Source organism: Sminthopsis crassicaudata, chromosome 3 (genome assembly GCF_048593235.1).
Source record: "Sminthopsis crassicaudata isolate SCR6 chromosome 3, ASM4859323v1, whole genome shotgun sequence".
NCBI lineage: Eukaryota > Metazoa > Chordata > Mammalia > Dasyuromorphia > Dasyuridae > Sminthopsis > Sminthopsis crassicaudata.
The window spans coordinates 172,629,944-172,649,417 of NC_133619.1; the positions used below are offsets into that span (position 1 = coordinate 172,629,944).

Here is a 19,474-nt window from a genome sequence, read left to right on the forward strand (position 1 = left end):
CCTAAGGAGTTTATAATACTAATGAATCTGCTATTTACCTTTTCCCCTCTTTTCAAAATTAATGCATTTATTTTAAGTGCTTCAGCCATATCTGTAGGCATATGACTTTCATTGCCATCATTAGGAATCTGAAAAAATGTCTTTATTCTTGTAAGTACATTCACTAGTAACTATAGCCAAGTTTTCTGTAATAAATTTTAAGACTTCAAGATTGTATTATGATTTTTTTCCTGTCACTTATGAGTTTTTCATGCTCTAATAACTCGTGTAAAATTTTAGGGTCATAATTCATTATGTCTCAAAAGTTACTAAACTATGCATAGCCTTTGATCTAACAATATATCTACTAGGTTTATATCCCCCCAAAAAAGTCAAAGAAAAAAGAAAAGGACCCATATGTACAAACGTATTTTTAATGGATCTTTTTGTAGTAGCCAAAATCTGGAAACTAAAGGGATGTCCATCAATTGGGCAATGGCCAAACATGTTATGTTATGGTAATATAATGGGATAATACTAATGTCTTGTAAAAATGATGAAAGAAACAGTTGTGTGTGTTTTTTTTTAATACCTACAAAGACATAGAGAATGAAATAAGCAGAACCAGAAGATTCTTTACATTGTAAAGATAAAGTGAAGAGCTCTAATCAGTACATTGATGAGCTGTGATTTCAAAAAAAAAACTGAGGTGAATTGCATTGTTGACTTGTTGAAGAGAAATGGATATAAAACAAATTTTTGAACATAGAAAATGTGGGAGTATGGTTTTGCTTGACTATGCATATTTATTACAAGGATTCCATTTTTTTTCTTTTTCTAATTGTGGGGAAGTGGGAGATAAAAACACATATATTTTTATTCTTTGAAAAAATTAAATTAAAAAAATTTAAAGACCATAGGATCATAAACCTAGAGCAGGAGGAAATCTCATAGGATCATCTAATCCATATCGACTTCCTTTTACACCTGAGGAAGAAGTTGAGAGAGATTAAAGTAAGAAGCATTGGGAGCAGAATTTGAACTCAGATTCTTCACCATAGTTATTTCTACTTCCTCTGTATCATCCTAGGCCTGAATCATCTTTACAAAGTGATTTTTAGTGAAATGTATAGCTCAAAAAACACCTAACCTTTTAAAGGAAAGATTCTGAAAGAAAAGTCATTACTTTGGGAAGGAGAATCTATTAATTACCACATGTATTTTTTGGTATGTGGTATGAACCTGATAGAATTCAGGATTTAAAATAAATGGCCTAAAACAACCACAAACCCTTAAACAGGTGTCTAGCTGATTAGGAAAACTATTCATTCCTTATTTTAAAATCCTGGTATCCTTTAAGACTCTGCTTAATTTTCTCTTTCTAAATGAAGCTTTTCCTGATCTCACCCAGTTAGCAGCATACCCATTCCCCCCAATTTTTTTTTTTTACTCTGTGTGTGTATGTATGTATGTGTATACATATATATATATATATGTCTGTATGTATGTGTATATGCATACATATACATATATTCTACATATGTAGAGCACAGAGTATGAAGACTTGTCTTCCTGAATTAAAATACAGCCTCAGACACTTAGCTGTGTGACCCTGGGCAAGTCACTTAATCCCATTTGCCTCAGTTTCCTCATCTGTAAAATAAGCTGATAAAGAAATGGCAAACCACTCTGTTATCTTTGCCAACAACCCCAGATGGGATCACAAAGAGTCAGTTATAATTTAAAAAGGTCTAAATAACAAAAACAAATTAGCATATACTTTTATGTATACATGTTGTCTCCTCCCCTAGAATATAAGCTTTCTGAGGCGAGGGTCTAATTTCACTTTGTCTTTTTATATGCTCAGTCACAGGACAGTGCTTCATACATAGTAAGGCTTAATAAATACTTATTGATTGATACCTATGTAAATTTAAAACATCTTTGTAGCTTAAATCAGATTTTTCAGTGTCCTGTAAAATTAACTATAAACATCTTTGCTTTCCATTTTAACTCTTTCAGTGACAGTTATTTACTGGATTGCTTGAGAGTATAATGGTACTTTGCTACAGGCTTAAAAAGTTAGGATGTTTGAAGCTGATTGATTTTGATAATATCCTCCTGTTTTGTTTTTCATTGATATTGTCTTTCTCTCCTTAATCATACCATGAGTCATAGTATAATAGCTCCTTAATAAAGATGGCAGCTCTACAACCACTGTAAGGCCTGAGGAATAATACTTGTTATTTTGATCACCATTTTTGCATTCTGGGCATATTTTAAACTTTTACTTTGTGGTACTTCAGTATTTACTCAATTGGTTTTGAATTTGGCACTTACTGATTTATAGTGTATTAACAATATAAAATTGTTTCCATTTATGAATATATTTTGTTGTATAATGATGTTCCTCTCAGAATATAAATACTACTTCCACTAGGCAAATTGCTGACTCCCACATAGTGCCCATCTCAATTTTTTTTTAAGCTTTTTGGTCAATACTGGGCAATCACACTAGAGGCAACCAGAATTAATGTTACTTCCATCAACTCTAGGAGACACTTTGTCCTTTAATCCCATCTTCCATTTTTGTTTTTAGTATATTCCAATGTTGCCTGTATTATGGAATGTGTCTGTATTTTCTGCTTTTTGGGAGACTGGTGAATTACTTGAGTTTGAGAATTTACAGGAGTAATAAAATTAAAGTTGATCTGGTGTCCATAGAAGTCTGATATCTGTAGCCCCTTGAAGACTTCCATGTAGCATAAGAAAGACATGAACCAGACCAGGTCAGAAACTTCCATCCTAATCAGCAGAGGGATAGGCTCCCCTGTAGTCTCTGATCTTTCTTCCTGGGCAAGATCCAGTCCCCCAAAACAAAATCCAGCAAAATCTGAAGAGTGTAGTGTGAGAAGCATAGCATAGTACCTCAGGCAAGAAAGCCCTTACTCCCTCATCATCTAACCTTTCAGCTCATACAAAGAATGGTTAACCTCTCTGAGTTTTCCTTTTTCTTAAATCAGATTTTTTTTTGATCACAAAATAACTTCCTTGTTTAGAATTCCCCATTAATTTCTGTGCTAAGACAGGAATGTTATTAAATTGCTTTATTATCTGTAATGTACTGTACTCAGACACAGAGACACACTGTGACTTGATGATGTCTTTCTTGAACCCTCTTATTAAATCAGTACGGCTAATTGACCCCATTTCCTGTTCTTGGAAATTTGACATGAGTTCAGTGAGACCCTGGAGATGTGAAAGGGGGATGGGATCTGTTACTTGTTATCCAAAGAACCCTTAAATTTGTAACCAATGCTTTTGTCTTCTTAGTTAACTTATTTTTTGTTTATCTTAACCAGATTCTTGCCCCCCATTTCAAATTCTCTTCTTTCCAGGGATTATTCAGAGCCCAATATAAAATGAAATTGATCAATTACTATTTAAAAAGAGGAAAAACACCCTTAAAAACTTGATTCCTAGTTTCTTTCAATGCTACTTGAAATGGTTTCTCGTTCTAAACTTTGAGTAAATAATTGAATTTTAGATTAAATAGTTCTATTCTGAAGCTGAATATGTTGAACCAACATACTTTTAATGACATTTGGGTGTTATTTTACTGTTAGATTTTTTTCAATGTTTCAGATTGTTGAATCATTCTTAATTCTGGGATAGACATGACAAAGGTGATTTAAATTATAATGATAAATAATAAAAATTACCCCCTTAAAGGATTACATGCTAAAATAATTATTTTTTTAAAAAATCCATCCTGCTGTATCTTTTTTCAGAAAAAAAAATTGAACAGCAATATGTCCTTTACATCATTGGGATCCAAACTGTAATAGAAAAGGATCCCTGCTCCTGAATACTGAGGAACAGCTAGGTTGTTTAGTGATTAAAACACTGGGATTGTAATCAGAAAGACTTTATGAGTTCAAATTTGGACTCAGATACTTATTAAACTGTGTGACCCTGAGCAAAAAAGCAAAAGCCTTAGTTCATCATCTATAAAATGAACTAGAGAAGGAAAGGGCAAATTACTCCAGTATTTTTGCCAAGAATATTCCAAATTGGGTCATGAAGAGTTGAACATGAAAGAAAAACTACTGAGCAAGTATAGTTATCCCTTCCACATTAGGGTGAGGGGCTTAGTGCCCCCACAATCTGGAAAAATTTACCTAAAATATTTTGGCCTTCCCTTCATACCAGAGAAGAAGTCTGAATTATTATGGTATTAAAGATAAAATACATTTATATTACACAATTATATATGTGTATCTATCTATCTATCTATCTATCTATCTATCTATCTATCTATCTATCTATATACACACACACACATATATATTATGCATTTTTGAGTTTCAAACCTTTTTTGCATCTTTTATTGGCCTTTGCATAGAGTATACAGCTTTGCAAAAGTCCCCCAAAATTTTCTTTTGATTCCTTATTACCAACCTGTGATATATCAATCTTGGTATGGAAGGGATAACTGGATACTGCTCACTAAGCTGGTTCTTGTTGCTGTTTTGCTTCCTTCTTGAAGGGTGGCTAAGAAAACAGAGAGGTGATGCCATAACATACAAGTGAATTGGATTGAAGTGATGAAGGGCTGTGCTAAAGTTCTCTAAGTTGATGATTTTGTATGGTTCAATTGATGTTATAAAAATCCAAATGGCCCTTGGCAGAAAAAAGGTTCCCTGCCCCTGTCTCTACAATTCCTCTCTTTCCTCTCTCCTTTATGAGTCTTGCAGATTAAAAACCTCTGCTCTAGACTCTAATTCTGTATTTCCCAGAAAAAGATACCAACACTAGCTTTTGGTCTGTTCTGGGCAAACCCAATGAAGAATTCTCAATTCCTTGACCATACAGTTTGAGTTCATAGGGTTATCATTCTAAAACCTAGGAAGCTATTTCATTTTATAGATAGAAAGTCCAGGGAAACTATACTTGCATCTGCAGTGGTCATTGTATTTAGACTAAGGTCACTTGCCTGTAATTAATAGATAATAGGCACCAAATCCTTTGACTCCAGAACCCACTTTTCCTCTGTCTATTTTATATTTGGCTATCATTTTTGGCTGTTAATTTACTTTGGCACCTACCTTAACAGATTATGATGGTAAAAGTTTCTGACCTTGAATCAAAAGGCCTCCAGCCTCTAAGAGCTGCAGAAGTAGGGGATACATAGTCTCATTTACCTATTTTAATGAGTTAGTAAAATGTAGTCACTCTTTCTTCTTCCCTGTGGAAAATAAAATCACTCTCATGGAAATCAACCTTATAAGATAATATCTTTTTTTTATTTATTAATTTAGACAGTGTTGTAGGGAAGGATCAAATGAGATAACTCCTGACCTTCATTTAATCTCCACTTTGATGTAGCTGTTGGAATTGCTTCATAATTGGATACTAGAGAAAGTGTGTAATCAGCAATTAAGCAGTTCCCATAGAACCCCTAGCAGAGGAATTTCCCTTCTAATTTAAGAGAAAGGGGTTGAGGGTGGGTACAAAATAATGGAGAGGACAGGAGAGTAAGAGAGGGAAAGAATGAGGGGGGTAGAGGAAAAGAGTGGGGTAAATAATAAATAAGAAAGGGGAGAAAGTGAGAAAGGGAAAGGAATATGGGGAATTAGAGAATGAGAGGGGGAAGAAATAATGGGGGAGAATAAGAGAAAAGGGGTGGGAATAAGAAAGGGAGGTAGAGAATTAGGGGTATGGATTAGGAGAGGGAGAATAGGAAAAAAGGGAGAATTAAAAAGAGAGAGGGTAGGAGGATAAGAGGAAAGAGGGAGAGAGGAAAAGAGAGAGAATAAGAATGAGTATTTACATAGAAAGGCTTTTCTTTTATTAAGAAAAATAGAGAGAAGGCTCCTGAAGTTTTGAGTCTCTGATGGCTATATCCCTCTTCTCACACATAACTCCACATGGTTATTAAAGCCTTGGGGAGATGCCAGGTTGTAGCTTCAGATCATTCAGACACAAAGGTTCCCCTGAGCTGGAAACTGAATTCCTTTTTTCCAGACACGTGACAATTCACCCTTAGGTGTTTTTAGACATGCGTGGCTCTGTGTGTGGTTGGCTAATCTGGACTTGGCATTTTATAGAGGATGAGGTAAAGTTTTCCATTAAATGACAGTGTGTGTGTGTTTTCTCTTTTCTCTTCAGATGAAATCATGCACCAAGATATCGCTCCTCTCTATGCTGCCGATATTGAAGATCAACTGAAAAAAGCAGTTTGCTTACCTGTCTGGTAAGTGTGGGAAAACCCACATTGGAGATCTGGTGGCCAAATGGGAGATGGGAGGGGAGAAAGGGGCAGCCTACTAAGAGTGTGAGTTCCTCAAGAGCCTTTCTGGTTATCCCAAGAGCTTAACATACTGCCTGCCATGTAGTAGATGCTTAATTGTTGCTTATTGACTACTAACTATATTTGTCACATCAAGAACTTTTGCTATTGGTTTTTCCATTTCTGACAACCCAACTTATGAGCATTCAGACCCAGTGCTTCATTAATTCCCAGTCAATCTATTCTGTAACCTCTGTAACTAGAATTTGTAACAGTAAAAAATGTACACAAACATCATTCCTGAAATTCAAGAAAGGAAGAGATCTAGAAACTTAATTTGGTTCTGATTAAGTTCTATTATAAAGACTGGGCAAGAGATGCAAACTCTTATTTTGTCTGATTCTATATCAAGATGGTAGGAAAAGCTTTGTCCAGGGAATTGGTGGTGGTGGGAACAAAACATAATGCACATCACAAAACATGCTGTCAAAGTAGAGGATAATTGGAAATGTAGTGCTTAATATACACCAGGCACATTTGATCCTTAGAACAACCCTGTGCGATAACTATTGTTATCTCCATTTTAGAGTTAAGGAATTTGAGACAAATGAAGGTTATTGACTTATCTGAGGTCACATAGCTAGTAAGGGTTAGATTTGAACTCAGATGTTCCTGACTCTAGCCCCAGAGCTCTATCTACTGTGTCATCTAGTTACCCTGAAAAAGAAGGGAAGAGGGACATGCAATTAAAGTCATTATCCAATTGGATTTTTTAATTCTATCTTAACTCAGCTTATGAATGTTGTCCCCATAACTCCTTAGTTCCTATAATGCCTCTGAGCCTTTCTGGCAGTGGCGCTCATATTTATCTGAGCAAAGTCAATAGGAGCTCATCTTATTCTCATGAGAAATATGGGAGGAACATTCTATTAAGTTAATCAACATGCATTAAGTACCTATTATGAGCCAGGCACTATGCTAACCAATGGTAGTACAAAGTGAGGCAAAAGACAGTTCCTGCTGCCAAGAAGCTCAGATTCTAACAGGTGAGACAATGTGAAAAAAATTGTGCAGAAACAACATGTAGACATAAATTGAAGGTCATCAATATAAGGATGGTACTATTGATGTCTAAAAAGTTAGAAACATAATTTCTGAGTAATTCATCATTTTATTAATTATGGCTAGTGAATAATTAATAAAAGGATGGTCATTTGGCCTCCTCTGATAAACCAAATGCCACTCATGGGGACCATCTTGGAAGATGGATGTTCCTAACAGGTGACAGTCAACTTTGATTAAAAAGTAATGAGAAAGTGAATATGATAATCAAATGTGGTCTTTTCTAATGAGGGGTTGGGGAACATGACTTTGAATATATCACTCTTATTCCTAAATCACCTTGCCCAGCCTTGAGCAATCTAGACATAAGGTCTACAGCTCCTTTCCCACCCATGCCTCAGGAAAAACACTGTGGCCTTCCCCAGTTGTGTGGTATCTGAACAAGATTGAGGAGAATGTTAAATCCAATCTTATATCAGTCCTATTCTTTAGAGGCTGATTTTGATCTGGTAGAGAAGGTGGAACTAGGAAGGGAAAAAATCTTGAATCTCTCCAATATTAATAATTGATTATTTAAAAATCATTTCTTTCAATGGTAAGTCTTCTGGTAAAAGGAAATCCTTTAAATTTCACTTTAAGGAAGCAAAGAATTAGAGAAAGAGTAGAATTCTAAACGTGGGGAAACAGCCAATGAAAACGTCTTCATTTGGGAGATGGAGCATCTTGTTTTAGGAACTGCTGAGGAACCATTGTCACTGGATTGTGCAGATGGCAGAGAGTGTGGAAAAGAGTAAGGTACAGGAAGATTGAAAAGCTAGGAAGAGGCCAGCTTGTAAAGGGCTTTAAAAGTCAGAGGATTTTGTATTTGAACTTCCGGGTGAAAGAGACCCTCTGGAGCTGACAGAATAAAGGGATGACATAATTAGCTCTGGCTCAAGGTTAGTGTGAGCCTTAGAGAGACTAATTTGATTGCTGAGTAGAGAATGAGGAGAAACTTGTGGTAGTATAGCCAACTACTAGGCTATTGCAGTGGTCCAGAGGTGATGGCTTAGACTTTAAAAAAAATTATTATTATATCTTTTTATTTACAAAAAATATACATGGGTAATTTTTTCAACATTGACCCTTGCAAACCCTTCTGTTCCCAAATTTTCCCCTCCTTCCCCCCACCTTCTCCCCTAGATGGCTGGCAGTCCATTACATATTAAATATGTTAAATCCAATATATGTATACCTATTATCTTGCTGCACAAGAAAAATCAGATCTAGAAAGAAAAAAAAAACACCTGAGAAGGCAAATAAATGCAAGCAAACAATAACAGAGTAAAAATGACCCGTTGTTGTTCACACTCAGTTCCCACAGTCCTCTCTCTGGGTGTAGACAGCTCTCTTCATTACTGGACAATTGGAACTGGTTTGAATCATCAGCCACATCCATCAGAATTTATATATAGTCTTGTTGCCATGTATAATGATCTCCTGGTCCTGCTCATTTCACTTAGCATCAGTTCATGTAAGTCTCTCCAAGCCTCTCTGAAATCATCCTGTTGGTTGTTTCTTACAGAACAATAATATTCCATAACATTCATATACCATTTCAGCCATTCTCCAATTGATGGACATCCATTTAGTTTCTAGTTTTTAGCCACTACAAAAAAAGCTGTTACAAACATTTTTGCACATGTAGGTCCTTTTCCCTCAAGTAAGATCTCTTTGAGACATAAGCCCAGGAGAAACACTGCTGGATCAAAGGGTATGCACAGTTTGATAACTTTTTGAGCATAGTTCCAAATTGCTCTTCAGAATGATTGGATCCATTCACACCTCCACCAATGATGTCCCAGTTTTCCACATCCCTGCCAACATTCATCATTATCTTTTCCTGTCATCTTAGCCAATCTGAGAGGTATGTAGTGGTATCTCAGAGTTGTCTTACTTTGTATTTCTCTGATCAATGGTGCTTTGAAGCACCTTTTCATATGACTAGAAATAGTTTCAATTTCTTCATCTGAAAATTGTCTGTACATATACTTTGACCATTTATCAATTGGAGAATGGCTTGATTTCTTAAAAATTTGAGTCAATTCTCTACATATTTTGGAACCTTTGAATATAAAAATGTTTTCCCAGTTTATTGCTTTCCTTCTAATCTTGTCTGCATTAGTTTTGTTTGTACAAAAACTTTTTAACTTAATATAATCAGAATTATCTATTTTGTGATCAATAGTGATCTCTAGTCCTTCTTTGGTCACAAATTCCTTCTCCTTCCACAGGTATGAGAGGTAAATTATCTTATGTTCTTCTAATTTATTTATAATATCATTTTTTATGTCTAGATCATGAACCCATTTTGACCTTAGCGTGGTATATGGTGTTAAGTGGGGGTCAGTGCCTTGTTTCTGCCAGACTAGTTTCCAATTTTCCCCAGCAGTTTTTGTCAAATAGTGAATTCTGATCCCAAAAGCTGGGGTCTTTGAGTTTGTCAGACACTAGATTGCTATAGTTATTGATTATTTTGTCCTGTGAACTTAACCTATTCCACTGATCAACTAGTCTTTTTCTTAGCCAGTACCAAATGGTTTTGATGACCACTGCTTTATAATATAGTTTTATATCTGGTACAGCTAGGCTAGATTAAATATAGGGATGAGAGAAAGTATTGAATCTAGGAAGAAACTTAGGTTTGGGGCCTGAATAACTGGGGGGTGGTGGTCATACTTTCAACTCTAAATGGGAAATTAGGAAGAGGGAAGGGGCTGAGGGAAAAATAACAAGCTCCACATTGAAGTTAAGATGTTTTTGGAATTTCTACTTTGAGATGTCCAATAAACAGATGGAAATGCAAAATTGGAGGTTAGGAGAAAGGTTAGGGTTGGATATTTTATAGATAAGGAAACTGAGGCAGACAGAGATTAAGGAACTTGCCCAGGATCGCATGGCTAGCAAGTTTCTGAAAAGAGATTTGACCTTAAGTCTTCCTAACTCTAGTTCTAGTGTTCTTTCAATTTTGATATCTGACTGAAAATTTCCAGATTATATGCCAAGAGGAGGTAATGCCTCAAAAGTTCAAGGATGTCTTCATTGTCCATACTACCTAGAGGAAGAGACTTCAATGGTCATATAGCTCAATGTCTCTGCCATTTTAAAAGATGCCATTTTAAAATGAGGCTCTGAGAAGTGAAGTAACCTAAGTAAGATGACACAGGTAGGGTTGTGATTTAAAACTAAATTAAAAACTAAAAGAGAGAGAGACAGAGACAGAGAAGGATTATAGAACCATAGATATTCTCAGATCCCATTGTCCTTTTTACCTTTTCCCTACCAGGGATGGCTGATACCTCTTGAACTGGAACTTTAGCCACCTTTCCACCACCTCTTCCTCCCTCCCTTCCATCCCACTAACTAGATATTAGATTCATATAACTAGTAGAGACCTGCAGCCTCCATTGTTACACAGTTGCTCCTGTTTATATCATGTTATGATCTCTTGTTTCCCAGCCTCTGGGAAAATGTTCATGCAATGAGGTTTTAAACGCCCTTCATTAGCAGAATACAATAAGAATATCTTCTCTAACAGCTCTGATAGCTGACTGTTAATGAATTGCTGTTTTATCTTGACTGATCCATCTGCCAAGAGTAAATGAGAAAAATATCCCTTTTTGTCCTTGATAGACGATTGAGGGCTGAGATGTAATTGTTTCAGCAGCTTGGGCTTCTGCCTTCCATTTTTTGTCACCCTCACTGCTTCTATTTTTCTTTGCCAATACAATGAGCCCTTCCTCCTCTCCCCAGCTGAATGATAGGAGTCAGTCTTACTCCCTTGTTCACATCTGTGAGGCACTAGAACCAAATTTTTACCCTCAACTAGAACACATTGGGCCCCACATCTCTACCCCTCTCTCTATAGTTAGAACTCTCCTAAGACTTAACTGTTCCTGCCTGGGATCTGCAATTATTCATACTACTTATAGGTGATTTTTGTTGTTTTTCAGTCATTTCAATGGTATATGACTCTTCTTGACCCCACTTAGAGTTTTCTTAGCAAATGTACTAGAATGATTTGCCATTTCCTTCTCCAGCTCATTTTACAGATGAGAAACTTAGGATTAAGTGACATAACTAGTATCTGAGGTCAGATTTGAATCTGGGAAGATGAGTCTTTCTGACTCCTGGCTAGTGCTCTAACCATTGGGCAGCCTAGTTGCTATGTAGGTAAAAACTTAGAACTAAATCTTAGAGCACCCATGTGTGGATCCTTGAAGTCCAGAGAGACCTGAGCATAAAGAAGCAATTCAAATCACAAACTGTAATAAATATATTAGAAGAGAATGCAAAAGAAAAAAAATACCAAAATATAAAGCAAAAATTAGACCCTGTCAGGAATAAGTTTGTCTAGAGGTGAGAACAACTTAATATTCAGATACTTGAAAGGGTAGCAATTAACTAATTTCTATCTATCACTGATAAAATAATAGAAAATGAGTGAGTATATAAACCACATGGATCAGTGATAAGTTACCATAGTGGATAGAGGTCTTACTCAGAGTTAGGAGGGACTAAGTTTGTGTTACCTGGGCCCATTCTGTCAAGGTGATGCTGTCCAAGTCACATCTATTTCAGGGCCCAAGGAGTTCTCTAAGACTATTTTAAAAACAATTGCCAATCTGCTTTTTTCCTTTTCTGAATTCTTTAGTTTTGCTAGCTATAAAATGGGAGTAATAATAGTACCTATCTCCCATTGAAATAATCATTGAATCATAGAGATAGTCAAGTGAGATAATTGTAAAGTGCTTAGCACAGTGCCTAGAATGTAATTGGTACTATCTAAATGTCTGTTCTTGTTGTTGTTGTTGTTGTTAGAGATGCAAAGGCGCATTGACATTTCACCAGTCTTCAGCTTAGTATCTATTTGTACGGAAAGTTTGTTAAAACTCTGGTTGAACTATGCAATCACATTATTATGTTACTTTTAATTTCTGGGCAGATGACATCAAGTCCTAGTGTTTTCTATACACATGGTTTATTAAAAGTGAACTTGCTACCTTTATATATGAATTCAAAAGCATTTATTAAGTACTTACTGTTTATCAAACACTGATACTTTTTTTCTGGGGGAAAAAATCATATGGTGCATGCACATACATAAAAAACCACTTTCCTTACAATGGTTTCTTTTATTTTCCCACTTAGAAATGCAGGGTTTTTTCACTTTAGTTCCACATCTGTTTGATCTGAGATAGACATTTTTTTCTTGAGCTTCTAATTAGATATATTTTCAAATCAATCTTTAGGTCATCACCCTATAAATATTTTTGAGCATCTGCTTTTTGTTACTGTGACAATCCCTGTTTCAAGGTGACTGACCCATGGATACCCTATTCCTTTCTTGATTTCAGGCCACTATTAAATAGAACCACATAAAATACATATTCTTTGATGTAAGTCTCTAAAATGTTTTAGAAAACAATATCAATGTAAGATGTATCTACTGCGATGCTATTGATGGTTAAATTCTGCAGTTATTACTACCTTAATTTAGTTTTTATGCAGCAGGTAATTTATTAAAGCATTTATTTGACTGAATTCCAGGAGCTCTGAGGAAGTTTCAAAACTAAGATTTAGAAATCTATTTAAAAAAAGGTCCACAAATAATTATAATGCAAAGTGTGTAAGGTACAATTAAGGGTAAAAACAGGTAAAGGCTGACTACTTTGGGATCTGAGAATCAATTAGTCAAGCAATAAGCCACCTATTATTTGCCAGGTAGGCTTTCTAAAAGTGGAATGTCAAGTGTCAGTAGGATTTCATAGACTCTAATGCATGAGTTAAGCAGGGGGAAGGGGGAAGGATATTTTGGACATAAAGCTAGTGAGGTAAGAGCAGATAACATATGCTGAGGAACAGTGAGCCATAAGTCAGTAAATGAGATGGGAGCCATACTATGATAAGTCTTGATAACTAGGCTAATAAATCTCAATTAGGAATAAATGAAGATTTTTGATCGGTGGAGATTGATGATCTGAACTATACATTACAAATATTACTACCTAGCAAAAGTGTGTGGCTTCCCCTGTTTTGCTAACCAATTCCAGCCTACTTGTTGATTAGGTAGTCATAAGAATTTAAGATTTAGGAACAGGTAATTTAAAAAATGGAGCTAAAATTCCAAACTTGGTCCTTTAATTGTAGTTACAGATCTCTGTAAATATCATGGTCCTATTTTTAATTAATTACTTAATATTTTTTATTATTTTTCTTGTGATTTTCCCTTAGACATTTCTTTGGTTTATGTGATTTTTAAAGCTATATTTTTGTTCTCCCTATCCTATGTATGCCTTCTTCCTTTTTATAAAGCATGTGGCCTAAAATTGCTTGTTCTTTTAAAATAACATTCTTTTCAGATTGTCATTTCCACAGAGATCTGTCAGGTTCTGTAATGTAGACCTGGTAGTATTCTACTAAATGTACTTGTCTAATTTTTTAACCCCCCACCCCCCAGGGTGTTCCATCCTTCTGGTTAATTCATCTCTGAGATTTGTATCTGGATATCACAGACAAGATGCAGTAAATCACTTTGTCCACAGAAATGAAATGTAATTCCTTAAGTTCCTCTTCTTTGGAGTGTTTTTCTGTAGTCTAAATCATGATAGTATAGGGACATAATGATTTCATTATATAATGAGAATCCTTGTCTTGCTGAGAGAAAAGAATCTAGCATGGAAGCTCTATGAAGGTGGTGACTGCCTTATTGAAATGTGATTTCCAATCTCTGTACACAGGAGACATTTAAGAGATATTTGATTGTATAAAATATTACAGACTTTGTGCTATATGTTACAATCTGTTTGTGGGGAGGGGTCAAAATGACTGGAACCTCTGTGTGAAACAGGACAGTGGCTTACAATAAGATTTTATTATGTTTATGCAATATGCCACCAAAAAAAAAATTGAAACTTTAAAAACTCATATTCCAAGTCTTGCATAACCCAATGAACGCTTATCCCTACAAATGGCTTACCTTGGGTAGCTATAAGTTTATTTCAATGGTATAGCCACTGATTAAACCAAAATTTGAAAAATTCATATTTTGAAAATGCCTTCAGACCAACATAGTGACCAACAAGGATCCTAGACTACTAAGTTCTTAGATAAACGATAAAGAAACATGCAACCCATATTTTGTGTGAGATGATAAACTTGGGTGCTGATTAAGTTGAAGATTTTTTGGACATGGCCAATTTGTTATTATGTAGATTTGTTAAAAGGTTTTTTTTTTCTTCTTTTTGTTTCTTCACTTTTTTTTCAAAGAAGGGAGAGATGTGAGAGGAAGGGAAAATAGATTTTTGTTTTGTTCAGCTAGGTTGTAAGTTTTATAAAAGAGTCTCATCACTTGATATTCAACTCTTTGTTTGTTTTTTTACTTTGATGATAATAGTGATATTTGAAAGCACTTTCAGATTTGCAAAGTGCTTTACATTTGAATATCACAACAACCCTATGAGGTAGGTGCTCTAAAGTATCACTACTCCCATTTTTCAGAAGAAAACATTTAGGCTCTGGGAAATGTCTTATATTAAGTTTTAGAGATAAGATTTGAACTTAGCTTTTCCTAACTCCAAGCCTAGCTTGGAAACACTGTGCTCTAATTTCCCCTTTCTTTCCCCCACCCCTTCCCCTAGATGGCAAGTAATCCAATGTATGTTAAACATTGTAAAAATATATATTAAATCCAATATAGCAAGCCTAGCTTTCTATCTTCTTTGTATGCTACTTCACCTTATTGCCTAGACTTTGCTCCAGTTGGCCTTTGCCTATTTTCTGAACATGAAATCCACCTTCAAAGGACAGAGATTTTGAGGGAAAGGGGGAAGAAAAAGATATACACCTAGAACGGTGAGGTGGTGCAGAATACAGAGCCTACTCATGTATAAAATGGGGATTAAAAAACCACCTATCCCCAGAATTGCTGTGATAATAAAATTATATAATATTTGTAAAATGATTTTTAAATGATAGGTAAAGGCTGACTACTTTGGGGTCCAAGAATCAATTAATTAATCAATAAGCCACCTATTATTTGCCAGGTAGGCTTTCTAAAAGTGGAGTGTCAAGAATCGGTAGGATTTATATAAATACTAGTTGTTATCTTTTTAAAAAAAGTAATTTAATCTTCATAGAACCATATTCAGTGGATATTCTACAAGTTAATAGGGATATAAAAAAATTGTGGGTTTTTTTGTTTTTTTTTTTTTTTAAGGCAGGAACCATGTCTTAAAAAAACAAACAAACAAACAAACAAAAAAAACCACCCAATTTTCTAATTCTTAGATCCAGCTTTTGAACCCAGGTCTTCTTACTGAAAACCAAACATTCATTCTACTACCCTACAGGGTTCAAATCTGTGGGAGACTATTTCCAAGTCTTCTTATGGCAGAGGTTCTTGACCTTTTGTCTATCATTGTCTCCATTGGCATTCCGGACTCCTCAGAAGATTTTTAAATGCATAAAGTAAAATATGATTGCAAAAGATACTGATGATATTGAAATAAAAATGAAATTTTTTCCTCCCCAAATGAAGGAAATCTAGCCACAAATTCCTTGGTGAATGAACCCCAAGCTGAGAATCCTAGTTCTCATTGCTTAGTGAATTTTCTGGCTGCCATGAGAGTTTTAGAAAGGTATTATTTCTCCCAAGATTACACAGTAATTTGTAAGAGCAGTTATTTGGATGTTTAAGTTGGGATATGTTTATTTATTCACTTTATGGACATACTCCTTGAGATATAAAAAATTAAAAAAAAACTAATTAAAAAACAGCTGTAGTATGGTAGGAAGAAATGTGGAGTCAGTGACATTGATGAATTTAAATCTCGCTAGAGATATGACCTTAGGGAGGTTGGAGTATCTCTCTTCCTCATATATAAAATAAAGATGATACTACTTACCTTAAACATATCATGAAAGAATTGTTGGGAGATTTTTATGTAAACTATACATATGTTGAATGTAATTATCATTCCTTAAAAAATAAAATTTTATTTCTCCAGTTCCTGTAAAGGTAATTTTTAATATTTATTTTAAACAAATTTAAAGTTCAAAAATTTTCTCTTCCTCCCTCATCTCTCCCTCCCTGAGAAGTAAGACAATTTATGCAGATTATATATGTTCAGTCATGCAAAACCTAATACCATGTTAGTCATATTGTAAAAGAAAATAAGAGAGCTAAAGGGGGGGGGAAACACATTAAAAAATGCGCAAAGTGAAAAATAATATGTTTAAGTCTGCATACAGATCCCATTAATTCTTTCTCTGAAGATGGATAGCATTTTTCATCATAAACTCTTTGGAGTTGTCTTAGATCATTGTATTGCTTTGAAAATACCTAAGTCATTCACAATTGATCACATAATATTTCTGTTACTATGCATAATATTCTCTTGTTCCTGCTCACTTCCCTTTACATTGTTTCACACAAATCTTTCCAGGTTTTTTTCTGAATTCTGCCCACTCCTCATATTTTATAGCACAGTAATATTCTATCACTATCATATGCCACAAATTCAGCCATTGAGCAATTAAGGGGCATTCTCTCACTTTCCAATTCTTTGTCACCACAAAAATAGCTGCAATAAATATTTTTGTACAAATAGGTCCTTTGCTCTTTTTTTTTTTTGGGGGGGGGAGAAGATTCTTTTTGGAATACAGACCCTTATAATGTTAAGTAGTTATCATTGCTATGGACTTTTCTAAGTCTCTCTAAAACTTATGGGACTTGGAGACTTGTTGGAAGATGTAAATGTGAACTATAGGAGATTATACAAATGTTGTGTGTAATTATTATCCTTATAACTAAAGGCCATCTTTTTTTTTTCCTGAGGCAATTGGGATTAAGTGACTTGCCCAGAGTCACACAGCTAGGAAGTAGTAAGTCTGAGTCACATTTGAATTCAGGTCCTCCTGACTTCAGGGCTACCCTAAAGGGCCTCTTCTAAATCTGTCTAAAATTTACCCTATTTATCAGCTTTTCTGGTTACCCAAACTGTGCGTGTGATGCTTTTAGGAGGACTAAAATGACTTTTATAGAAGGAACAATTTGAACGTCTAATGAAAACACAGTATTTTTGTTGATAGTAGAATGTGTTGATTGGTTGGAAAACTTGTAGTTATAAGAATGAAACTAAAGCTTTCTGTCTTAGGCATAGAAGTTTATGTTGGAGTTTAAGGAAAAGATGGAACAGCATCCTTGTTTGCATTTTTTAAAAGCATCCTATATATTCACAACAGATGAGTTATATACTCTCCCATACATCTCCCATTCAAGTCATTGGAGCTTGTTCAACATTGTCTGAAATTATTTGCTTTGCAACTAAGGATGACAAAACCTTTGGCAATATTATCTCAGAATTATTCAAAAGGTTTTTATTTTTTTTAGCATTACTTGGCATTAACTTTACTGTAAACTGCTTCACCCCTACCACAAATTATATAATTCTATAAAAAAAATCTATGAAGTATTTGCTTTATTTTGTCATGTCAATGAGGCTGTTTGAAGAGAGCCTTAGGCTTTTGAAATGACTCTTCACCTAAAAAATGTGTTGTAGTGGAAATGGAATCGATTCTGGAGGTCAGGGATACATCTTCAGTGCCCATTTTTTCTGCTTTACTATCTGTTTATCCTGGGGCAAAGCACTTAAGATTTCTGAGCCATATTGTTTTCATTTACAAAATAAGGCAATTTTTAACATTTCTTTCAGCTTTTCAATCCCCCTATTTTTGAATTTGGCACATCTAAGTTCTTAACAAAGCAAGTTAGAGAAACAGAACTTCTGACATAAAGTCCAAAACATACTAGTTATGGAAATGTTACTGGGAGGGTGAGTGCATCAGGGAGATCTTATGATTTTATAATGATTAAGTGAACATGATTAAGATTATTGGACATGAATCTTGCTTTAAAAGTGCATTGAGCATCACCCACTCAAAGTAAAAGCATTCCCACTGACTCTTTGGTAAGAAGACCCAGGAAACGTGACAATTGACTTGCTGAGATTCAGAAAGACAATTATAGGAGGATCTTCTATCTGTGGTCTTTAAGAGGAAGTTGACAAATGAGCCTGTATTCTTGTACTTCCTTTTAGCCTTTAGAAAACAGACTAGGATGCAGCAGAGCAGATTTAGTCCCTTTTGGAAGGTAGCCTATCTCATTCTTAAGGACTCAAAATGGCAGCCTTTGGGCATAGGCACATTGGAGATGTATGTGCTTGCAAAGCAGCCTGTGAAGTAGGAGAGAGATTGAGAGTGAATTTAACTATCTCATGAAATGATACCAGTTGAGTAGTGAAAGATATCCTGAAGACGCATATTGCAGAAGTAGATATGTACATGTCCGCTTCTCTCAAGAAGGGACAGATTTGAGAATTCCTAAGTTTTACTTGGATACCAGTCTTCTGAAAGTAGATTTTTCCCTAACTACATGCTTCTTGGAGAAAAATGAGACTTTCCAAGGTGATTCCTGAAGCCATATTAAAGAAGAGCTGTGGAATAGACTTGGACCTTCCCCCTTTTCACAAGTAAAACAGACAATCCAGTTGCAAAGGTATTGGGACTTTAATCAGTCCCCCCTAGATATTCTCATATTCTGGCAAGATTTTGCTATAGTATGGTATTAAGTCTTGGAAGAATTGTAAGACTATGTGAAAAGATATAACCAGAATTTCAGAATTTTCAAAGGTTACCAGAACAGCAACCCTATGTTCACTTCCCTTCTGGAGAAATTAATGGGTTATTCCAAAGTTTCTTAACTATTGAGATCACATAATTGAATATGGGAGTCACAAAGTTATTATTTATTATCAGTGAATTTTTTATTTGTATGCTTATTCTATACTCATATATCCAAAGTCACATAAAAATTTCTTAGATGAAAAGGGGTCATGAGTGGAAAAGTTTAAGAAACGCTGGACTATTTAATGTTTGACATTTTTTCTACCTGTGTATCTGTGGCCTTTTACATTTTTATGGAATGAAATATAAGTTGTCTCAAAGATGATTTAGCATGCTACCCTGAATCCATATTAGAGATTTAGGGTGCCCATTGACAAACATTAACATTTAAGGAAACATAGACATAGCCTATTACTA

The 19,474-nt window shown here is 35.0% G+C and overlaps 1 protein-coding gene across 1 annotated transcript in view; it reads left to right on the plus strand.

Annotated features, from left to right (window-relative positions):
• Nucleotides 1-19,474, plus strand: part of MCF2L (MCF.2 cell line derived transforming sequence like) — a 208,183-nt gene that overhangs the window by 67,541 nt on the left and 121,168 nt on the right. The window contains 2 exon segments of the mRNA XM_074299566.1: nucleotides 6,151-6,209; nucleotides 6,211-6,235. Coding sequence (XP_074155667.1) covers nucleotides 6,151-6,209; nucleotides 6,211-6,235 — 84 coding nt within the window.